The sequence below is a fragment of the Pithys albifrons genome, chromosome 12, assembly GCF_047495875.1.
Source record: "Pithys albifrons albifrons isolate INPA30051 chromosome 12, PitAlb_v1, whole genome shotgun sequence".
Taxonomy (NCBI): domain Eukaryota; kingdom Metazoa; phylum Chordata; class Aves; order Passeriformes; family Thamnophilidae; genus Pithys; species Pithys albifrons.
In genome coordinates this window covers 21,092,652-21,107,849 of record NC_092469.1, presented here as the reverse complement: position 1 = coordinate 21,107,849, position 15,198 = coordinate 21,092,652, and the positions used below count along the sequence as shown (strand labels likewise).

Sequence of the window (15,198 nt, the reverse complement as noted above, 5' to 3'; positions counted from 1 at the left end):
GGAGGACACCTGCTGCTCAGCCGAGGCCATGGCCACGTCCTCCACCATCCCCAGCACATCAAATCCTGCCCTCACATGGCCAATCCCACTTGGTCTGAGGGAAACAAGCACAGCCAAGGGCAGCTGCTGAAGTTTCCCCCTCCTCTGCCTGTGCTTGGCCCAGAGGCAGCAAAATGCTCAGGTGAAGCATGAGGAGGTCTAAACTGGCTCCCTGCCCTCTCCCCAGCTCCTGGCCAGCTGTGAAGAACTGGACCCAGAGCTGGGAGCCACCCTCCTGCACTTCTCCCAGCCTGCTGTGGCCATAGAGCTGGAGGAAGAGCTGGAACTGTTCTGAGCAAGGGGCAGACAGTGGCACAGCACAACACCCCAATCACACCTGCAGGACACACAAAGGTGCCACCTTTCTCACTTGGGCCGCTTTCTTTCAAATTACTTTGTAAATAATTTATTACAAGCATAACCATGAAGCTCTTGTTACAATAAAAAGTAGGTTACAAATTTCAGTTTAGACTTGCTTTGGGAACTGTAATTATGTTCTTTTTTTTTTCCTTTTTCTTCCAAAACAAACAAAATGTCTGCGTAAAGTTGTCCCACTGTTCTCTGTCCCCCTCGAGCCCCCGAGGGCACCTCTGTGCAGGCAGGGAACAGTTGTGGCCAACTTGGTTTGTGTGTGCGTGGGGACGGGGACACCAGGGGGTGCTGCCGACGTCCCTTCCCCGGGGATTAGACACTCTTAGTACAACACTGCTGAATCAGAGGTGAGCATGGAAATCACTGCATGAGAACAAGCCTTTTCGGAGCAAGCTGAAGCTAATTCCACGGAGTTCTTTGGGAGACTAAAACACAGATTAAAAATCTCCACTCTGCCGTACGGATCCTACGGGGCTGGGCTGGGCATGGAGCCCTGGCCCCCCTCAGGTGGGCTCCTGCTGCGCAGTCACTTCTGGCTTCACCACCTGGCTCTCTGCAGTCCCTGAAGTAGTGAGGAGGAGGATGGGCTCTGGCTCCAGTGGCTTGGCTTTGTCCTGAGTCTGGGTCAGAGGGTGCACCATGGACATGTGGACGTTAAGGTTATGGGCCTTCTCGAAGCGCTTCCCACACTGGTCGCAGGCGAACTCCAGCTCCGCCTCGGCCTTGTGTTTGGTCATGTGGTACTTGAGGGACGCGCGCTGGCGGCACTGGAACCCACAGATCTCACACCTGCAGGGCAGAGGGGGGCTCAGCACCCGGCCTGGCTCAGCCAGGGAGGGCTCTGGAGCTGCAGCAGGTGTTGGGGATGGACATTTCTTTCAATCACAGAATTGGGAATGGTTTGAGTTGTAAGGGACCTTAAAGATCATCCCATTCCACCCCTTGCCATGGACACAGACACCTTACACTAGCCCAGGTTGCCCCAAGTCCCATCCAACCTGGCCTTGGACACTTCCACAGATGGGGCAGCCACAGCTTCTCAGGGCAACCTGTGCCTGGACCTCCACCTCCTCCTAGGGAAGAATTCCTTCCCAATATCCCATCTAACCCTGCCCTCTGGCAGTGGGAAGCCATTCCCCCTTGTCCTGTACCTCCATCCCTTGTCCCCAGTCCCTCTCCAGCTCTCCTGGAGCCCCTTTAGGCACTGGAAGGGCCTCTCACGTCTTCCTGGAGTCTCCCCTTGTCCATGCCAAACATCCCCAGCCCTCTCAGCCTTTCCTCATAGGAGAGGTGTTTCATTATCTCTCCTCATTTATTCCATTTAAAGCAATCCAGCTACAGGTGGGGTTTGTATCCCAGAATTCCTGTTCCAGAGTCAGTGACTGATGCCTCTGATCCCCCAGCTAAGGAGGGAGGGCTGGAATCACTTACTGCAGGGGCTTTGCTCCCGAGTGCCGCATCTGATGGACCGAGAGGTGTTTGCGTTGCTTGAAGGTCTGCCCACACTCGTCACAGATATAGTTCCGTACCTCTGCAACAGGAGTGGGAGTCATGGAATCTGCCAAGCCCCTGGAACACGCACCACACACGCAGCTGCCCACACTTCCTGCTGGAACCTGAACTCCTCCCCTGCCTCATCCCCCGCAAGAGGGGTCCTTCCAGGCCTACAGGCAGTCCTGCCCTCCTTCCAGAGCCCTCCCAAAGCACCTCCCAAGCCTTGTGCCAGGAGCTGTGGGGTGTTTGTGACCTGTCCCCTGCTGGGACTCACCTGTGTGGATGAGCTTGACGTGCCGCTGTAGGTACCTGTCGATCATGAACACCTTGTTGCAGCCTGGGTGAGGACAGGGCCTCTCCCGCACCTCCTCGTGATGCTCCTTGATGTGCTTCTGCAAAGCAAGGACAGAGTGACAGGGAAAAGCCTGGATCCCCAAGAGCAGAGACCACTGTGGGAAAAACCAGGATTTGCACCCCAATCTACCCCTGGCAGCAGAGACTTTAACCAGACAGAGCAGAGCCTGTTCCAAGGACTGTGAGCCAGCCTTCCAGGACAGGAGGAGCAGGAAGAGGCAGAGCAGACTGGAAAAGGCTGGGACTCCCAGCAGGCTGCCTTTAGTGGCTCACTGCCTCCCATGGAGCAAGGCAGGGAACTAAACCCATTGGGGATCCTCTGCTCCCATGGAAGTATCTGAAGTGCTGGAAGCTCCTGGTTTGGGACAGGAGCAGACCCCAGCTCACCTTCATGCCATCGGCCCCTCTGTAGACAGCGGTGCAGCCCTGGTAAGGACACTTGTAGATGGTGGGCAGCTCCTCCCTGGAAGCAGAGCTGTGTGAGGCAGTGTGGGCACAGGGCTGGGGCCCAGCCCCCCAGAGCCTCCTTACCGTTCACATTTGATTTTTTTTTTCCAGCCTGGCTTAGGCCCCGGCTTCTTCCTTATTTTGGGCTCTTCCACCTTCTTTGCTTCTTTGCTGTCGCTCTTCTTGCCAGAAACCCTCCAAAAAGGAACCAGGACAGTGGTTTTAAGACTTGATCTTCGTTTTAGTCCTCCCACCCAAGTGTCCCTGAGTGTTACACCTGCCAAAGCAGGAGCACACACAGGCCCAGGCACACGAGCCAGGCTGTGGCTCTGCCAGGCCTGAGGATGAGAGATGTGGCCCAACTTCAGCCTGATGTGGGGCTCGGGGGCTCTGCTGTGACCCTGCAGGGGTGTGTAGGGAACAAAGTCATGAGGAATGATGTCATAGTGGCCCTGCAGGGATGGGCACCAACCCCTGCCCACCCCCAGAGCCCCTTCTTACTTCTTGTCGGGGTAAGGCTCGAAGGAGTCATCTGAAGATTGCACATTTCTCTTCTCGCTTTCATCGTCACTCAGGAAGTCCCTGATTGAGAGAAGGTTTGCCCTTTACCAACGCAGCGCCTGGACTGCCCCTTGGCACTGGCAGTTCCCTGTTCCCAGCACATCCATCCCCACCGCAGGGCACGGCAGCCACTCCGTGTCCTCCTCCCCAGCCTCTCCCCAAGAGAGCAAAGACCCAAATCAGGTCCTTTTAGGACTAAATCTCTGCAAGAATAATCGAACCACTGTCAGGAGAACAAAAAAACGGCTGTTGCTGAAAGGATCTATTCACGGGTGAGGGATGTGGCTCTGCTTCCTCTACTGGGAGAAGGAATTTTGTGGAGCAAGAATGTCACATAATTGTCTGGCACAGGTTAATGAAGCTGTGGGTCATTCCCTCAAACATTGCAGCCACGTGGGTTTGGGTTTTTCTTTTTCCTTCTTTTAGATCTTAAGCCACAGAAGCAGCAATTAATTCCTGAAGCCAGGAAATGGGCAATGGTTTTTTAATGCAGCAGCTGACAGGCTCAGCTGACACTGGAATCACTGGACTTGGGCTTTGAGACTCCTGGATTTGTGTGTTCACAGCCCCAGTGTGAGCACACAGCTCCAACACCTGTGTTGGAAGGACTGAGCCAGATCTCTGCTCACAGGGACTGTGGAGCTGCCAGTGTCCCTCCCACTCCCACTCCCAGTTACTGCTCTCCCCAGGAGCAAACGGTGGTTTCTGCACGTGCCACCCCATTCCAGCCCCCACTGCTCTTCCACAGCCCCAGCCACGATGGGAACTGCTCTGAGGCTGGGGCAGTGGCACCGGGACCAAGCAAGCCCCTGGCACAGCTACTTAGGGCCAGGACTGCTGGGAGCAGCCACACATGCCTGCAAGCTGCCCACAACAGAGGGGGGAGCTCAGTGCTGGTGGGCTCTGTGACGACCCCGGACCCAGCACCAGCTCCGAGGAGCAGTGGTGGAGAAAGAGCTCTGTGAGCTGGGGCAGTTCACACTGGCAAAGAAGACATTTAGGCTATTTTAAACCCACTCTTCTCTCACCCCTCAGAAAGGTCACTGAACTCGTCTTTTACCCGCTCATCCGACGTTGCAGACAGAACCTGCTTCCCACTCAACTGTCCTAGGGAATGAAGGAGAACACGGTGCGTTACAAGGAAAAGCAGCAGAGCCACGGCTGCCGAGGAGGAACCGACTGCTCTGGATGTGCTCACACCACGGGAAACGTGCTCCAGGACAAATCAAGGATGGTTTAAACCAAGCTCTGTCCGTGTGCTCAGAGACAGCTCTCCCTGTGCCCTGGGACAAGAGCCTGGGCCCTGCAGCTCCCAGGAGCACCTTTTGGTCCCCCTGTGACACCCATAACTGAAAGATTTGTCCCCAAGCAAGGCCCAGCTGCTATTCCTGCGTCCAGCAGTGGGCATATCCTGTGGATGCCAGAGCTAAACACAGTGCCACTTCTGGAACTCAAAATGGGTATTAATTCCTCACTTCTGAAAGTGGCATTTGGGGCAGTTCAGCAGCAAACCCACGTTTACTCAGTCCAAACCCACCAAGCAGTTTTCTTCTGGGGACAGAAAGGGCTCCTGGGGTTCAGCAGAAAGAAACACCTGGCAAATGTGGTGCTGGAGAACCAGCGACTGCTCCACACCACGTCCCCGGGGAGAGCACGAGAGTGGGGTCCAGCCCTCCATCAGAGGGGCAGCAGCACATGGGGAGAGGAGTGTGACCCCGTGTTACCCACCCCTCCTGCAGCGCTCAGCCTACCCCCCTCCAGTCAGAGGTGATTCTCCAGGCAGTCAGTGCTTCCCAGATGGATCTGTGCCCTCCTTGAGGAGCAGCAGCCTCCCAGAAGGGGGTCCACCCCCCATAGCTCCCTGGGCTACCTCTCCAGCTCCCTGCCCTTTCCCAGAAGCCAGGAGGGAGATCAGAAGCCAATCCCTTACCTGTGGCAGTGCTCAGTGGGGACACAGGCTGCGGCAGGGCCTGCTCCTGCACAGAGGCCGCGCTGTCCAGCTCTGAGCGAGACGGGTCCCTGTCCTGCGGCGCCTCGTCCTCCACGTCCAGCGGCACCGCCGCGGTCCCTTTGTGCGCAGGCTGCTGGCAGGGAGCTGTCCTTCCTGGAGCATGCTGGGCTTTGGGAGCGGGAACAGCCTCGGCATTGTCTGCCCCATTGTCAGTCAGGCGCTGCTGGGCCGCGCCCTTGCCCCACTCGCGTCTGACAGCCAGGGCGCCGTCCAGGAGCGCGGTGCTGCAGTCCGAGTCCGTGTCCATGACGTAGTCGTGGCCGTCGCCGCAGCCCCACACGGCGCGGATGATGCCGCAGTACTCGGAGGACAGGACGCTGCGCAGGCCGGGCACCGACGGGCAGCTCCCGGCGTGGGTGTGCGCCCACGTCACCAGGCTGTGCAGGCACTGCGGGCTGGACGTGATCAGGTCAACTGTGCGGGGCAGAGGCAGCACAGTCAGGGCTGGGGACAGCACTGGGGGCACCGAGGGGACAGGGATGTGGAGCCGCTTCCCCTGGGGCTCCCCCAGAAGGCAGTGGGAGCCACCCTGAGGGGCTGCACCCAGGGGGGATGGAGTGGGGCAGCCCCAGCACCTGCCAAGGTCACAGAATTGCTGAGGTTGGAAAAGACCCTCAAAGTCATCGAGTCCAACCTGTGACTGACCCCCACCTTGTCACCCAGAGCAGAGCACTGGGTGCCACATCCAGTCTTTACTTAAACACTTCCAGGGATGGGGTCTCCACCCCCTCCCTCCATCATTCACTTCACAGCTCAAAGTGTATTTCCCACTGTCACCAGCGGGACAGCTGGGACAGGCCTAGCAAGGCCACCCAAACCTGCTCTATCTGCTCAGGAGAGCCTGAGCCTGGGTGGCTCAGCTTGGGAAGGTGAGAATCCTCCTGGGAGGCCAGAGGGACGAAGGGGAACCACAACCAGCCATGTCAAAGGACACCAGAACTGCCCTGTGCGTGGCCATTCCCCACCACCCACCAAGCCCAGCTGGTGGCACAGCAGAAGGAAAAGGGGAGCAGCTACAGGAGTGGACACTCACCCAGGCAGGAGGCACCTCCTTCCGTGCCCGGCTGTGCCAGGGCCGTGCTGCTCCTGCAAAAACCAGAGTGGCACAGTGGGGTTTGGGGTCATGGAGGGACTGAAGCACCGCATGGCACTGTGTGGCACCGTGTGGCACCGCGTGGCACCACACAGCATTGTGTGGCACCGTGTGGCACTGCATGGCACCGCATGGCACTGTGTGGCACCGCATGGCACCGCATGGCACCGTGTGGCACTGCATGGCACCACATGGCACCGCGTGGCACTGCATGGCACCGTGTGGCACCGCATGGCACCGCGTGGCACTGCATGGCACCGTGTGGCACCGCATGGCACCGTGTGGCACCGTGTGGCACCGCATGGCACCCTGTGGCACCGCGTGGCACCGTGTGGCACCTCATCACTCCCAGCAGGGGAGAAAGGCCACCTACTTTCCTTTGGCCCTGGCGTGGCCCGTGGGCGAGGCGTTCACCCTCTGGATGAAGGTGCGGAGGACGCTGCGGCACTTGTAGAACTGGGCATGGCATTTCTTGCAGACGAACTGCGGCAGCGCCGGGTCCTGCCGCACCGCCACCCCCACCAGCCGCTGGAAGTCGGTGAAGAACACCTGGTCCACACGCCGCTGCTTCTCCGAGTTCTCCCCCACCACGGGCACCTTCCCGAAGGCATTGCGCAGGCTCCTGGACGAGAACTTCCCGTGGCACAGGCGACAGTACCCGGTGCTCAGGGCTCTGCCGATTCCTGCCGAGAGGGACCGAGCTGTTGGGTGCCAGCAGTGACAGACCCGGGGTGTTCCCCCTCATCCCTGCTGGGTGACAGCACCAACACACCTGGGATGTTCCCCCTCATCCCTGCTGGGTGACAGCACTAACACACCCGGGGTGTTCCCCCTCATCCCTGCTGGGGGACAGCACAGACACACCCGGGATGTTCCCCTTCCCCTCATCCGTGCTGGGTGACAGCAGTGACACACCCGGGATGTTCCCCCTCATCCCTGCTGGGTGACAGCAGTGACAGACCCAGGGTGTTCCCCCTCATCCCTGCTGGGTGACAGCAGTGACAGACCCAGGGTGTTCCCCCTCATCCCTGCTGGGTGACAGCACCGACACACCTGGAATGTTCCCCTTCCCCTCATCTCGCTGCCTCCAGCACAGAAAATCCAGGCAGGAAGAGACTCCCTTCCCACTGACCCTTCCCACATCAGCTGACTCAAAATCAGCCTTTCTGGCCCCAGTGTCCCAGCAGAGGAGCCTCCTCCTCACTGTGGCGTTCCTGGGGCTCTGCCAGTGCCATCCCTCTGTCTCAGCAGTCCTTCCCCTTTCCCAGGGTTTGTCTCCCAGGATTTTCAGCCGCCGTGTCCCTCGGCCGCTCCTCCGCCCCCGATGGTGCCCCGGCGGGGACACGCAGCTCCCGGTCCGGAGCAGCAGGGCAGGATGGGAGGCATCTCCCAGTCTGGTGACCTGTGGCATTCCCACCCTGTGGAATCCCCTCCATCCCTCGCTGTGCCCCGACCGCCCGCCCGCCAGCACAGGGAAAAGCCCCGGCACAGCCTTTCCCGGCGCTGCTCCAACCCGGACACCAACCGAGCCGTTGGAGACTCCGCTTATCCACTGCCCCAGCGGGCACGGGCCGTGATATCGGCGCCCCGCACACCGGGATGGTGGGAGGGCCCCGGTGACCCCCAAATCCCCACACCGGGGCGGCGGGAGGGTCCCGGTGACCCCCAAATCAGGACAGCGGGAGGGTCTCAAACCCCACACCGGGGCAGCGGGAGGGTCTGAACCCCACACCGGGGCAGCGGGAGGACCCGGTGACCCCACACCGGGGCAGGCAGCGGCCGAGCCCCCCGGGATGGCGGGAGGTTCCCCCGCTCTCGCTCCCCGTGTGCCGCCCCCGCCCTTACCGCACCGGCACCGGCACCCTCGGTGCTTCAGGGCAGCCGCAATCCCGGCCAGGCGGCCCCATTTCTGCCCCGCTGCCCGCCCCGCTCCCCGCGCCGGGCCTCACCTGCCTCCGGGGCGCGGGCGGCGGCCGCGGGGGTGCCGGGGGTGTCGGGGGCGCGGGCGGGCGCGGCGGGGGCGCGGCGGGGCGCGGGGGTGGCCCGGGGGCCGCCCGGGGCCGGCAGGAACCGCCCGCGCCGATCGCGCTTCATCGTCCCCGCCGGGCCCGCGGCTCCGCCCGCCCGCCCGCAGCGCCCCCGCCGGACGGGGGGACCCGCCGCGCGCACCGCGGTCCGTCCCGCCGCGTCCGGGCGCAACCGCCGCCCCAGCGCGCCGTTCCGGGCGGCCCCGCGGCCATGGCCGCGCCGGGGGGCGGCGAGGGGCCCGCGCCGGGCCGGGGGGGCCGCGGGCTGCAGGGAGCTATGCGGGCGGCCAGCGGGGCCCTGGGCATGGACAGCGCCGGGCGGACACGGGTGAGCGCGGGGAGCGGCGGGGAGGGACCCCCGGGCTCGGCTGCACCCCCGGGCTGCGCCCACGGGGGTCGTCCCCGGCCTCGGCGCCCACCGCCGGGCTCACCCGCACCTCGGGGCGATCCCTGCATCCTCAGGCTGCCCCCGCACCCCCGGCACCCCCAACACACCCCCGGGCTCCCCCCGCACCTCGGCGCGACCCCCGCGGCCCCGGGTTCCCCCCGCACCCCCGGGCTGTCCCCGCACCCCCGGGCTGTCCCCGCACCCTCGGGCTGTCCCCGCACCCCCGGGCTGTCCCAGCCTGCCTTGGGATCCCCCCGAGCCCGTGGGGTGCCCTGAGCTCCCCCCACCCCCGAGGCTGGGGGTCCCTGGGCTGCCCCTCCCGGAGCCCCCCGGGGAGGGGGCTGGGGGTCTCTCGGGAGCTGCCGGCGGGGCCGGGGGTCCTGGGGGTCCCGGCTGAGCCCCCCTTTACAGGAGGCCTACGTGGAGTACCTGAAGAGCATCACCCTCATCGCGCAGACCCTGCAGGAGGAGGCGGCGGGCACAGGTGGGGCAGCGCCCCCGAACCCACGAACGGGGGGGGTTTGGGTGCCCTGCGGTGACCCCCACACCCCCTCCCCACAGAGAGCAGCGAGGGCGTCACCCCCGACACCCCGAAGCTGCTGAAGCTGGCGGAGCAGTGCCTGGAGAGGGTCAAATCCATCGCGGCGGCGCTGGGTGAGTGGTGGGTGGGGGCCCTTCTGGGGGGCTGTGCCCACCGGGCAGGGGCACAGCCGAGCTGGCCTGTCCCACTCCCCAGGGACAGCCCAGGGGAAACCGGCGGGGCAGGAGCAGGGAAGGGGCGCTGCCCCCCTGCCCCGGCACCGCCGCGTCTGCTCCGACGAGGGGGGGAAGCTCTCGCCCTTCCTGCCCCCAGAGATCTTCCAGAAGCTGCAGATCGCAGAGGCACAGAGTGCTCGGAAGTACGGGGGGGACTTGAGGGGTGGGATGTGGCGTGGGACTTGGGGGGTGGGACAGGGGTGGTGGGATATGGGAGGTGGGACATGGAGGGGCTGGGATATGGGATGGGATATGGGGGGCTGTGGTATGGGAGGCTGGGGTATGGGGTGGTAGGACATGAGGGCTCAGACACAGAGCTGGGACATGGGGGGCTGGAATCTGGGGGTGGTGGGATATGGGTGGCTGGGATATGGGGTGGTGGGACATGAGGGCTCAGACACAGAGAGCTGGGACATGGGGGGCTGGAATCTGGGGCTGGTGGGACACAGGAGCTGGAGCACAGGAGGTGGGGCTCAGACACAGACATGGGGAGCTGGCATGGGCTGGGACACAGGGACTGGCAAGTGCCCCACGCCTGCCTGGGGGGCTGAGGGGTGGGCTGGGACCCCGATGTGTCCCACACGCTGTGGTGGGTGCTGGGGCCATTCCCACAGGGAGCTGACCCCGCTGGAAGAGGCGTCTCTGCAGAACCAGAAGCTGAAGGCAGCCTACGAGGCACGGGTGGCTCGGCTGAACCCCAGCCAGGCCCTGCAGAAAACCTCCCTGGCAAGTGGGGCTGGGAGGGGCTGGGAGCCCGATGGAGCCCAATGGAGCTGGCAGGGAGAGTGTCCTGCAGCCCCTGCTCCCCACTGGGGGCTGAGGGGGTGTTCCCAACGCTCCCCCTGCTCCACAGACGCTGTCCCTGCAGCGGCAGATGATGGAGAACCTGGTGATTGCCAAGGCCCGCGAGGAGACCGTATCCTTCCCAGAGGGATTGCTCCAGGGGCCGGCTCTGGCAGAGCCTCTGCCCTGTCCTGGCTGTCACCAATCCCACACAGGCCTTTGGGGGCCCAGCTGGGGGATGGAGGAGGGTGAAGGGCTGGTCCAGACCAGGGTTGCGCTGTGGGGGCTGCAGACCCTTAACTGAGCCGTGGCCCAGCTGCAGCGCAAGATGGAGGAGCGGCGGCTGCGGCTGCAGGAGGCGGCAAACCGGTGAGTGGGGACGTCACCGTGGGGACCCCGGGGCTGGGGACACCCTCAGAGTGCCCTCACCAGCCCCGGGTGTCCCCAGGAGGTTCTCCAGCACCGTGGCACTCACCCCTGAGGAGCAGGAGCAGCGGGAGCTCTACGCTGCCATCCTTGAGTACGAGCAGGACCATGTGAGTGTGGGATGGGGACTGCTGAAAGGGGGCAGGGGGTGTGCTGTGGGGCGGGGGGCTGTGCCATGGGGCAGGAGGCTGTGCCATGGGGCAGGAGGCTGTGCCATGGGGCAGGGGGTGTGCTGTGGGGCGGCGGGCTGTGCCATGGGGCAGGAGGCCATGCCATGGGGCAGGAGGCCATACCATGGGGCAGGGGACTGTGCCATGGGGCAGGGGGCTGTGCCATGGGGCAGGGGGTGTGCTGTGGGGCGGCGGGCTGTGCCATGGGGCAGGGGGCTGTGCTATGAGGCAGGAGGCTGTACCAGGGGGCAGGGGGCTGTGCCATCCCTGTGACCAGCTGTGGACACTCCCCAGGACTGGCCCAGGCAGTGGAAGGCTCAGCTGAAGCGAAGCCCAGCGGATCTCTCCGTGGTGTCAGGGCTCTTCTCCTGCCTTCTCAGGTACTGCTGGGGTGGGCAGGGCCCCTCCCAGCCCTGGGTTGCCATGGCCTCCTGCTCACCACCCCCCCTGTGCCCACAGCTCTCCCGAGCACCCCATTGCGCAGCTCCTGCGGCGCCTGCAGTGCGCGGTGTACGCCCGCCTGTACCCGGCCGTCAGCCAGGGCACCGCCGCCGCCTGCCCCGGCTCCCCGGCGGGCCTGGCCTTCCTGTCGCTGGACGTGGGGGGCGCGGGGGGCTCCTCTCTGCCCACCGAGCCGGGGGGCCGCCGGCTCCGCGCCTCGCGCAGCCTGCACTGCATGTTCTCGGTGCCCGAGCACGGCGCGGCCGCGCTGCGGCACAGCAGCTCCAGCACCCCCCTCGCCGATGGCGCCGCCACGGGGACCCCCCAAACCCCCCGGGAGAGCTCCTTCGAGGACCTGGAGCGGTTCCTGGCGTCCCCCGAGGGCTGGGCCCCCCCAGAACCCCCCGCTGGCTCCGGGCAGGACACGGCACTGCCGGATCTGCTGAAGGGCATCGTGAGGGACATCCACAACGCCATCGGTGAGGGATGGCCAGGGGTACAGGGACGCGGTGGGGCCTGTCTGTGGGCTCTCCTGCACCCCGTGTTGACTCGGGGCACAGGGTGGGCAGGATGGGGGTCCCAGCGTGCTGCGTAACTCGCCCTTCCCAGACAGGCTGCTGGCCCTGACTCTGCTGGCCTTCGAGGGGCTCGGCAGCGCCGCCGGCAAGGACCAGTGCCTGGCCTGCCTGGAGGAGGCCTTCTTCCCCCCACTCTGGGCCCCACTCCTGGCCCTTTACAGGTACATCACCCGCTCTGGGGGGCCAGGCCCCGCCACCCCTCCCCAGCAGTCCCCTCACTGTGTGCCCACAGGGCCGTGCACCGGCCCCGCGAGGCCGCCCTGGCACTCAGCATGGAGCGGCACCGGCACGCCGGCCCCGCCGACATGGGGCTGGCCTCCCGCCTGTTCCCGGCCGGCCCCGGCCGCCCCCCATACGCCTCCGCCGTGCAGGACCTGCGGCTCATCCCGCTGGAGACCTGTCCCCGCAGGAAGCTGGACTGCATCGGTGAGCACGGGGGCACACGGGGTGGGGGGCACAGGGGGGCAGGTGGCCCTGAGCACCCACCCTGTGCCACAGTGCGAGCCCTGCGGGGCATCTGCGAGTGTGCCGAGGAGTACTGCGGTGCCCGGGACCCCCGGACCCCCGCCTCGGCTGCCATGTGAGTGTGGGGGGCTCGGGGGGCAGCCGGGCCTACAGCAGGTGTGGGGCTGGGGTTCCTGGGCATGGGGAGTTTTGGGGCACTGGTCCCAAGACTGATGGGGCTGGGGGTTCCTGTGGCTGGTGGGGTGTTGGGTGATGCCTGACGCATGGCTGACAGTCCCCATTGTCACAGTGGGGCGGACGATCTGCTGCCCATCCTGTCCTACGTGGTGCTGCAGACGGGGCTGCCCCAGCTGCTCTCCGAGTGTGCTGCCCTGGAGGAGTTCATCCACGAGGGGTATGTGCCAGGGGGTGCTGGGCCACGTGGGCACCCCTGGGCTGGGGCAGGACGGGGCTGCCAGGGTGGGAGTGAGGGCTGTGAGGGTGTCCTGGCCACGGCAGTGTCCCACCTGTGGTGGTGTCCTGGCTGTGATGGCATGGTGGCTGTAGCCGTGTGGTGGCCATGGTGGTGTCCTGGCCATGACATTGTGATAGCAGAGGCCGTGTCCTGGCCATGGCAGAGTCCCAGCTGTGATGGCAGGGTGGTGGTGACGGTGCAATGGCCATGGTGATGTCCCTGCCAGGATGGTGGCATGGCAGTGTGGTGGTTGTGGCAGTGTCCCAACCATGGCACTGTCCCAGCTATGATGGGATGGTGTTGGTGCAGTGGCCATGGTGGTGTCCCAGCATCCCAAGGGTGACAGTGGCTGGGTGGCACCGGTGTCCTGTTGGTGACAGTGCGTTGGGTGTGGCACAGGTACCTGATCGGGGAGGAGGGGTACTGCCTGACGTCGCTGCAGAGCGCCCTGTCCTACGTGGAGTCCCTGCAGTGAGGAGGGGGCGGCGAGGGACCCCCGACAGCGCCGGGCAGGTGCTGCCCCGGGTCCTCCCGCCCGCCGGGGGACGCTGTGGCGCGGGGCGGCCCCGGAACGGGAACGGGAACCAGGAGCGGGAGCGGCGGGGCCGGCAGGTGGGGGGCACCGGGGCTGGGGGTGCTCGGCGGCCGCAGTCCCGATTGCGGAGGCTTTGGCGGGGGGTGCTCACGGGTTTGGGGCTCCAGGGTGGGCGGGGTGCGGGGTCCCGGGTGCGGGGGTGCAGAGCACGGGGGGCTCCCCGGAGCGGGCTGCGGTCTCAGTGCGGTGCCCGCAGGATGTGTGCGGGTTCGGCGGTGCGGCAGGAGCCCCGGCAGGAGTTCCGGCAGGAGTTGCAGCAGCAGTTCCAGCAGGAGTTCCAGCAGGAGTACCGGCGCTGCCTGGAGCGGGAGGGGCCCGGGCCCGGCCCCGCGGTGGCGGAGCGGCTGCGGCAGCGGCTGCGGCGGGAGCCGGCGCTGCTCGGGGCGCTGCAGGAGGACGGCCCGGCCCTGCTGGCGCGGGGGCTGCGGGGCCGGCCCGACCCGGTGCTGGCGCTGCAGGGCTTGGCCGCCGCCTTCCGCCTTCTGGAGCTGGCGGCCGGCAACCTCTACCTCTTCCCGTGGCGCCGGGAGTTCGGCACCATCCAGGTGAGCCCCGCGGCGCCGGGGGGCGGCTCTGGGGGTGTCCTGACCGCTCCAGCCGCGCCCCCCGCTCTCCCCGCAGACCTTCTCCGGCGCCTTCGTGCACCTGCTGCGCCCGGCGCTGCCCGAGCCCGACCTGCTGCGCTGCCTGGGCCGCCTGGGCTACGAGCGGCGGGACCGGCACCGCCTGGCCGTGTCGCATCTGCCGCCGGGCCCCGCGCTGATCGCGGCCGCCGCCGGGTTCCTGTGCTGCCGGCTGGAGTGCGAGATCCTGGCCGAGCTGGCGCTGCGGCTGTGCCGGCCCCGCGCCGAGGAGCTGCTGGAGGCGCGACAGAGAGCCGGGCACGGCCGGGGCTGGCCGGAGCCGCCGCGGGTCCCGGAGCCGTACGGGGCTGCCGACTGCGGCGTGGATCTGTACCGGGAGGCGCCGGACACCGCCGAGGACGCGGGGGACGAGGACACGGCCCCCCCAGCGCCGTGGAGGGACCCTCAGGACGTGCCCGCGAGGGGCTGGGGACGCTGCGATGGCGCGCCGGGGCCAGAGCCTGCGGGCAGCGCTGAGCCAGACACCTTCCCGGAGCGGGAGCTCGTGGAGGGCGGCAGAAGCGCCCCGGTGCCGAGGGAGCCCCAGGATTGCCCCCCGGAGCTGCCCTGCTACCAGCTGCACTCGTGTGTGCGCCGGGGCACGCTGCCCTCGTACTGCTGCAGCACCTGCCGGCAGCTGCACACCGGGGGCTGCGCCGCGGGCAGCGCCTGCCGCAGCCAACACCGCGGGCAGGAGCTGCGCGGGGAGCGCCAGCAGCGCCTCTGGCTGCAGCGCACAGAGCTCGACATGCTGCTGGCCGACGGCTTCGGGCCCCGCTCCTAACCGCGGCTGGCACGGCAGGGGAACGGCCACTGCCCGGCACAAGGACACTGGACTCGTCCCGCCCGAGGGGGCGGTGCCTGTGCTGGGCTCTGCAGGAAGACAGACCCTGCTCCAGCCCTGGTGCTCTCGCTGTAAATGACTCTGTGCATCAGTAAAGCAGCTGCCTCAGCGTGGGGGTCTCCTGTCCTGGGGGTGGTGACTCCTGGTCCTGGCGCAGGGACAGGGCCTGCGGTGACAGCTGACAGCACCTCATCTGTGGGAGCAGCTCCTGCCTCCCAGGGGAGGGGTCTGGATCCACGGAAATTGGGCACAGCCTGTGGTGTCGCAGAGGTGTCCT

General features: G+C 65.8%; 4 protein-coding genes across 7 annotated transcripts in view; 3 read left to right on the top strand and 1 right to left on the bottom strand.

The window, feature by feature from the left end:
- The window catches only part of FANCA (FA complementation group A), a 33,188-nt gene extending 32,680 nt beyond the window's left edge, over positions 1-508 (top strand). For both annotated transcript variants that reach the window (XM_071567893.1, XM_071567895.1), the window contains exon 43: positions 227-508. In XM_071567893.1, coding sequence (XP_071423994.1) covers positions 227-334 — 108 coding nt within the window. In that variant the 3' untranslated portion in view covers positions 335-508. The remainder of the gene's footprint in view (positions 1-226) is intronic.
- ZNF276 (zinc finger protein 276) lies at positions 423-8,534 on the bottom strand. The gene is made up of 11 exons (XM_071567899.1): positions 8,321-8,534; positions 6,745-7,054; positions 6,312-6,364; positions 5,198-5,692; positions 4,296-4,374; positions 3,208-3,288; positions 2,791-2,901; positions 2,647-2,722; positions 2,180-2,297; positions 1,843-1,942; positions 423-1,200 (listed from the first exon to the last, which is right to left on the bottom strand). The coding sequence occupies exons 1-11, from the start codon at positions 8,463-8,465 to the stop codon at positions 915-917; spliced, it is 1,854 nt and encodes a 617-aa protein (XP_071424000.1). The 5' UTR covers positions 8,466-8,534; the 3' UTR covers positions 423-914.
- Positions 8,527-13,735, top strand: VPS9D1 (VPS9 domain containing 1). 3 transcript variants are annotated; one of them, XM_071567897.1, is made up of 16 exons: positions 8,527-8,726; positions 9,198-9,270; positions 9,348-9,440; positions 9,640-9,685; positions 10,157-10,268; positions 10,396-10,458; positions 10,642-10,694; positions 10,774-10,861; positions 11,216-11,301; positions 11,381-11,841; positions 11,972-12,101; positions 12,173-12,366; positions 12,439-12,520; positions 12,695-12,799; positions 13,259-13,372; positions 13,651-13,735. In XM_071567897.1, exons 1-15 carry the CDS (start codon positions 8,610-8,612, stop codon positions 13,332-13,334), a joined length of 1,779 nt encoding a protein of 592 aa, XP_071423998.1. In that variant the 5' UTR covers positions 8,527-8,609; the 3' UTR covers positions 13,335-13,372; positions 13,651-13,735. The 3 variants fall into 3 exon arrangements, with proteins under 3 accessions (XP_071423998.1, XP_071423997.1, XP_071423999.1); XM_071567896.1 differs by having other exon boundaries at positions 9,523-9,685; XM_071567898.1 differs by lacking the exons at positions 11,972-12,101; positions 13,651-13,735 and having other exon boundaries at positions 9,523-9,685; positions 13,259-13,348.
- SPATA2L (spermatogenesis associated 2 like) lies at positions 13,499-15,024 on the top strand. Its single transcript, XM_071567900.1, has 2 exons — positions 13,499-13,999; positions 14,076-15,024. Exons 1-2 carry the CDS (start codon positions 13,652-13,654, stop codon positions 14,859-14,861), a joined length of 1,134 nt encoding a protein of 377 aa, XP_071424001.1. The 5' UTR covers positions 13,499-13,651; the 3' UTR covers positions 14,862-15,024.
- Positions 15,025-15,198: the final 174 nt, after the last annotated feature.